At 33.1% G+C, this 5,379-nt stretch overlaps 1 protein-coding gene across 8 annotated transcripts; it reads left to right on the forward strand.

Annotated features, from left to right (window-relative positions):
* The first annotated feature begins 1,126 nt into the window (after positions 1-1,126).
* Positions 1,127-4,878, forward strand: LOC146942298 (mechanosensitive ion channel protein 10-like). Of its 8 annotated transcripts, none has more exons than XM_085756268.1 (6): positions 1,127-1,421; positions 1,579-2,959; positions 3,335-3,455; positions 3,543-3,836; positions 3,909-4,111; positions 4,229-4,878. In XM_085756268.1, exons 2-6 carry the CDS (start codon positions 1,587-1,589, stop codon positions 4,488-4,490), a joined length of 2,253 nt encoding a protein of 750 aa, XP_085612394.1. In that variant the 5' UTR covers positions 1,127-1,421; positions 1,579-1,586; the 3' UTR covers positions 4,491-4,878. The 8 variants fall into 8 exon arrangements, with proteins under 8 accessions (XP_085612394.1, XP_085612392.1, XP_085612390.1 ...); XM_085756266.1 differs by having other exon boundaries at positions 1,127-1,258; XM_085756264.1 differs by having other exon boundaries at positions 1,127-1,254.
* Positions 4,879-5,379: the final 501 nt, after the last annotated feature.

A 5,379-nucleotide genomic window follows, 5' to 3' on the forward strand; every position in this document is an offset into this window, starting at 1 on the left:
TTATTTTTTTGACAAGAAGTAAGTTTATTATTATTATTATTATTATTATTATTATTATTATTATTATTATTATTATTATTATTATTATTATTATTATTATTATTATTATTATTATTATTATTATTGTCAAAAGAAAAGTAAGTTGTTTTTTTATAATAAATTTCTAAATAAGTTGTTTAGCATGTTTACCATACTGTTTTAATACGCGCAGTACAGTAAAATATCAGTTGGGTTAGGTGAAATTTTTTATCCAATGCTTTCATGACAAGCTATAACCATTTTCAGACGCTACTTTGCCCTCCTTTGTGGTTTCTCGACTCATAACACTATCCTTTTCTTTTTACGGATTCATCACACTATCTTATTTTGCACTATCTTAACCATCTAACTTTAATACTATTAAAAAAATTCAAAGTCTTTCATTATTTCCCGCATATCTTTATCATCTTTCTTTAATACTAAAATTCTAAGTCAGCTTGTTGTAAAAACAGAGAGAATTCTAATAAGTCAGCTTGTTGTAAAAACAGCGAGAAAAAAACTAAGTCGGCTAATTAGGTGAAATTTTAAACAATGATTATTGGATTTTCAGACCCTACATTGCTCTATTTGTGGTTTTTCAGACCCCACTTATTGTCTTCTGATTTAGATTTGGATTTGGCTTCCTTTGTAGTAGAAGAATATCAATTACTTCTTCCTGCTTATAATAATTTTCACATTTAAATAAAAAATAAATTTGTTTAAAAAAAATTATCACTTTTAATTTTCAAGCAACTTTTGTTATTTGTTTTTTATATTTGTTTTCTTAACCAATATCCTAAGACATTTTTTTGCATTTTCTTAAATTTAAATTTGGAAGAATAATATATGAAATCAATAACTTTTTTAAGATGTTTTCTTGGACTTTATGAAATGAAAGTTTTGTTTCTTATAAAAAAGATCGAAAGGAGTACTAACTTAAAATTAGTAATCAATATTATTTTGAAAACTGTATTTATGTTGAGACATTTATTTTCTTCAGATGTGATGGTTATAATGATGGGAAGGAGTATCATTTAAGCAATATCTGCAATCCCTGTTTAACAACTTAATTGAAATAAATATCGAACTTAAGAGAAGCTAATCCATTGTCATTAACACTTCAAGTTCTGCTTTTCTGCTCTAACTAAGATTTGGCTTACAATTAACCTGCCAGCTGCCCCTGAAACATCAGGGTTCTTTGTTGACCAATCCACTTTATATGTATATCTTATGTATGTAAGTACGTACTGCTACCTTTTTAATACTTTCAATCTAAATGATCATATTAATCAAAAGTGTCACTTGATTCCTAGTCCAAACTGAACTTCTTCGTTTCAACCTTTTCCAGCTAACTTTTTGGAGACACAACAAGTTTCATGTTCTTGTATTTATTTATAATAATAGTACTATACTAACACTATATCTAACTTGCTCCATTGTATTTATTTATTTATTTTCATTTCTAGTAATAATTGTTCTACACTACTTACTGGTTTGATTGATGACCAAGTTACAGAGTTTACTGATTTCTACAAGTTTCTATTTTTGTAAAATGCTTAGGTTGATGAATGGATGGTAACAATAAGCATCAAGGTGGTGAAGTAAACATGATGGAGAAGAAAAGAGAAGTGGTGGTGGCAATTTCAAATGTGGGTGAACTAGAGAGCCATGACCAAGATCATGATCATGGGTTGAAAGTGTTTGAATCTAATGAAAAAGAGCTTGCTTCAAATTCAACACATTTAAACTGTGCTTCTCCTGAGATAAGGTTCACCCCAAGCCCAAATACACCCCCACAAGTTCCTGCTACAAATGAAAACCTTACCACGAGAAAAACTCTCCTAAGATCAGTGTATTCTAAGCCCAAATCAAGGTTTGTAGAACAATCTTACCCTATTGATGAGACCCTTTTAGAAGAGAATGTTACTAGGTCAAATTCGCAAGAACAATCAGCTGTTACTTCACCTTATAGGAACTCTTATTCACCTAGAACACCTTTAATGGCATCTCCAGGTTCTTCTTCTGGTGAGGATCCTGACGAAATCATTTATAGGCAAGTTGAATTTAGTAAAGCCCAGCATAAGAGACTAGCGACTAAGGTTTTGATCGAATTGTTCATGTTTGTGTGTGTCGTGGGTATCTTGTTGGCTAGCATAACAGCTGAGGAACTGAGAAGGATACATATTTGGAGTTTAGGGCTTTGGAGGTGGTGTATGCTTGTGATGGTGACATTTTTTGGCTTGTTAGTTACCAAATGGTTCATGCACATTGTTGTTTTCTTGATTGAAATGAACTTTTTGTTGAAGAAAAAGGTGCTTTATTTTGTCCATGGGTTGAAGCAATGTGTCCAGGTTTTCATTTGGATCAGTTTAGTTCTCCTTACATGGGTACTATTTATCAATCATGAGGTCCAGCGATCTAAATTAGCCGCAAGGTTTCTGAATGATGTAACATGGACTCTTGTTTCCCTTCTCATTGGAGCATTTTTGTGGGTTATAAAGACACTGTTGCTATCGATTTTGGCATCAAATTTCCATGTCAAATCTTTCTTTGATCGAATTCAAGAATCAATCTTCCATCAATATGTTCTGCAGACTCTCTCCGGGCCTCCACTAATGGAAGAGGCTGGGAAAATCGGCAGATCTCAAAGTATTGGCCGTTTTAGTTTCGGGAGTTCAACTGTTAAAGGTGGCACAGAGAAAGAGGTTATTGATATGGCAAAGCTTCACAAGATGAAGCAAGAGAAAGTCTCGGCGTGGACCATGAAGATTTTGGTAGATGCAGTGATGAATTCAAGGCTGTCCACAATCTCTAATTCACTTGATGAAAGTTTTTATGATGTAAAAAATGAACGAACTGGTAAAGAAATTACTAATGAGATGGAAGCAACTGCTGCTGCCTATTATGTTTTCAAGAATGTTGCTGCTTCCCCTTGTTGCAAGTAAGAATATAGAATGCATTATTTTTTGGGGGTAGTTAGAATATAGTATGCATTATTACTTGTAGAGTTATTGTTGCTTTTAAGGGCCTATTTACATTGACTTATTTGAGTTTATTTACTAGTATACTGTATACACATTTGTGAGACGGACTGCTAGAGCAAATGGAAACAACTTATCACATGTTCATAAGCTTTCCTAGCTAATGAAAACAACTTATGGCTTAAATGAAAACAATTTGACTTTATACATAATCACTCATATGATAAACGCTTGATTAATTTGTATATCCAATTTGGGCCTAAATGTATATGCCCTTCTCCTTGTTTTGATATACCACTCTTGTTGTTGCTAAAATGTGCCCTCTTTATGAATAGGGACATTGATGAGAATGAACTCCGTAGATTCATGATTAAGGAAGAAGTTCCTTTTGTATTTCCCCTACTGGCCCAGGCAGATACAGGGCTAATTACCAAAAAGTCTTTAGCAGATTGGGTGGTAAGGTTTATCTGTTTGTTAAAAAGTTATCATCATCATAATGAAGGATTGAAATCCTGTTTCGACTATAATGTTTGTATTTTTCAGTTAAAGGTTTATCAAGAACGTAAAGCACTGGCGCATGCCTTATGCGACACGAAAACAGCTGTTAAACAATTAAACAAGCTTGTGACAGGGGTCTTAGTAGTGGTGAGCATAGTAGTGTGGCTTCTTCTAATGGAAATTGCAACAACAAAAGTACTTGTATTCCTCTCATCACAGCTAGTACTAGCGGGGTTCATGTTTGGAAACACGTGCAAGAATATATTTGAAGCCATCATCTTTGTGTTTGTAATGCATCCATTCGATGTTGGCGATCGATGTGTTGTAGATGGTGTTGAGGTAACTTATAGCAGCCAAATTTATTTTTATTATTTTGAGATTCGCGTATTGATGCATTGAATTATCTGGCAGCTATTGGTTGAAGAAATGAATATATTGACAACAGTATTCTTGAAGCTTAATAATGAAAAGGTGTATTATCCAAACTCTGCCCTCGCCACTAAACCAATTAGCAATTATTACAGAAGCCCAAATATGGTTGAAAGTATAGAGTTCTCGGTTGATTTTACGACACCAGCAGAGAAAATTGGAGCACTGAAAGAAAAAATAACGAGGTAAGCTACTGAAAAGTTTTATCACAAATTTGGAACAACTCTTATTGCTTTAATCTTAAGATTTCTATGTATTTCTTTGTTGTAATGTTTTGTTTTAAAAAAAAAAAAAAAAAATAGGTACGCGGAGAGGAATCCACAATACTGGCATCCTAATTTCAGCTTGGTAGTAATAGAGATTGAAAATGTAAATAAGATTAAGATGGGTCTTTATGTTACTCACACAATGAACTTTCAAGAGTTTGGGGAGAAGGTGAATCGGAAAAGTGAACTAGTGATGGAAGTTAAAAGAATATTTGAAGAGCTCAATATCAGATACAGCCTTCTTCCACAAGGTGTTCATCTCAGATACATAGAACCTGATACAAGTTCTCTCAAATGATGATTCTTACTCACTACTATGCAACTGCATCATATGTGCTCCTTTTGCTTCTTTGATCTTCCAAATACCATCACTTCTTTTTCTTTGGTTTGTCAATTCGTGAGTTATGGAGTGTCGAGACTGGTTTAATATATATACAGTGAAAATAAAGGCTTTAATAGACAGTGTTAGCAGTACTTACTTATACATCTATGATTACTAAATTATGTATTCAAGAATCTTCAGTCTTATGTACCAACCTTGAAGAGGAACCAATGTAAAATTTCGTCCTAAGGTTGAACTTCTTCCCTAGAGTCTGTCTGTCTATACACGTTGATTGTCTGCTTTACCTTAAGTGGTTGCATATGTATTGATTGATAAATGATAAAATAAGTTGTTCTAAGGTTAAGACCTTGTGTTTGTATATTTTCACATTTTCAGAAACATTCATGTTTATGTCACCAAAGGTGATTCCACGTGAGCCTTATAGTAATGGACACAATTAGTCGAATTCTCAAAAGCTATATCAATCAATACAATAGGGTCCTTCACTTTTCAAAACAGTGTATTAGAGAAGAGAATTCAAATAAACTTTTACTTATTTCAAAGAGAGAATAATCAAACATTTTGTCTTATGTCCATGACGATGCTATGAATATGTGATTTGATTCTGCGCTAAATTTATAAAATATCGAATTAACTTATTTTCTTCAAGAAAAAGAGCATTTTTATAAGAAGAAATTGGAATGGCAGCATGTTTGGGAGATAAGAATGAAGAAAATTGATGATACAAGTTTCTGGAGGCTGCGCATCACACATCCCGCAGGGTAGTTCTTGAATTGCATAATTTCACTTTTCTATAGAATAAAGGAACACATATTTCAGTACTAGGGTTGAATTTCTGCACTGG

The sequence above is a fragment of the Medicago sativa genome, chromosome 3 (assembly GCF_051527215.1).
Source record: "Medicago sativa cultivar Bolivia chromosome 3, Bolivia_mono, whole genome shotgun sequence".
NCBI lineage: Eukaryota > Viridiplantae > Streptophyta > Magnoliopsida > Fabales > Fabaceae > Medicago > Medicago sativa.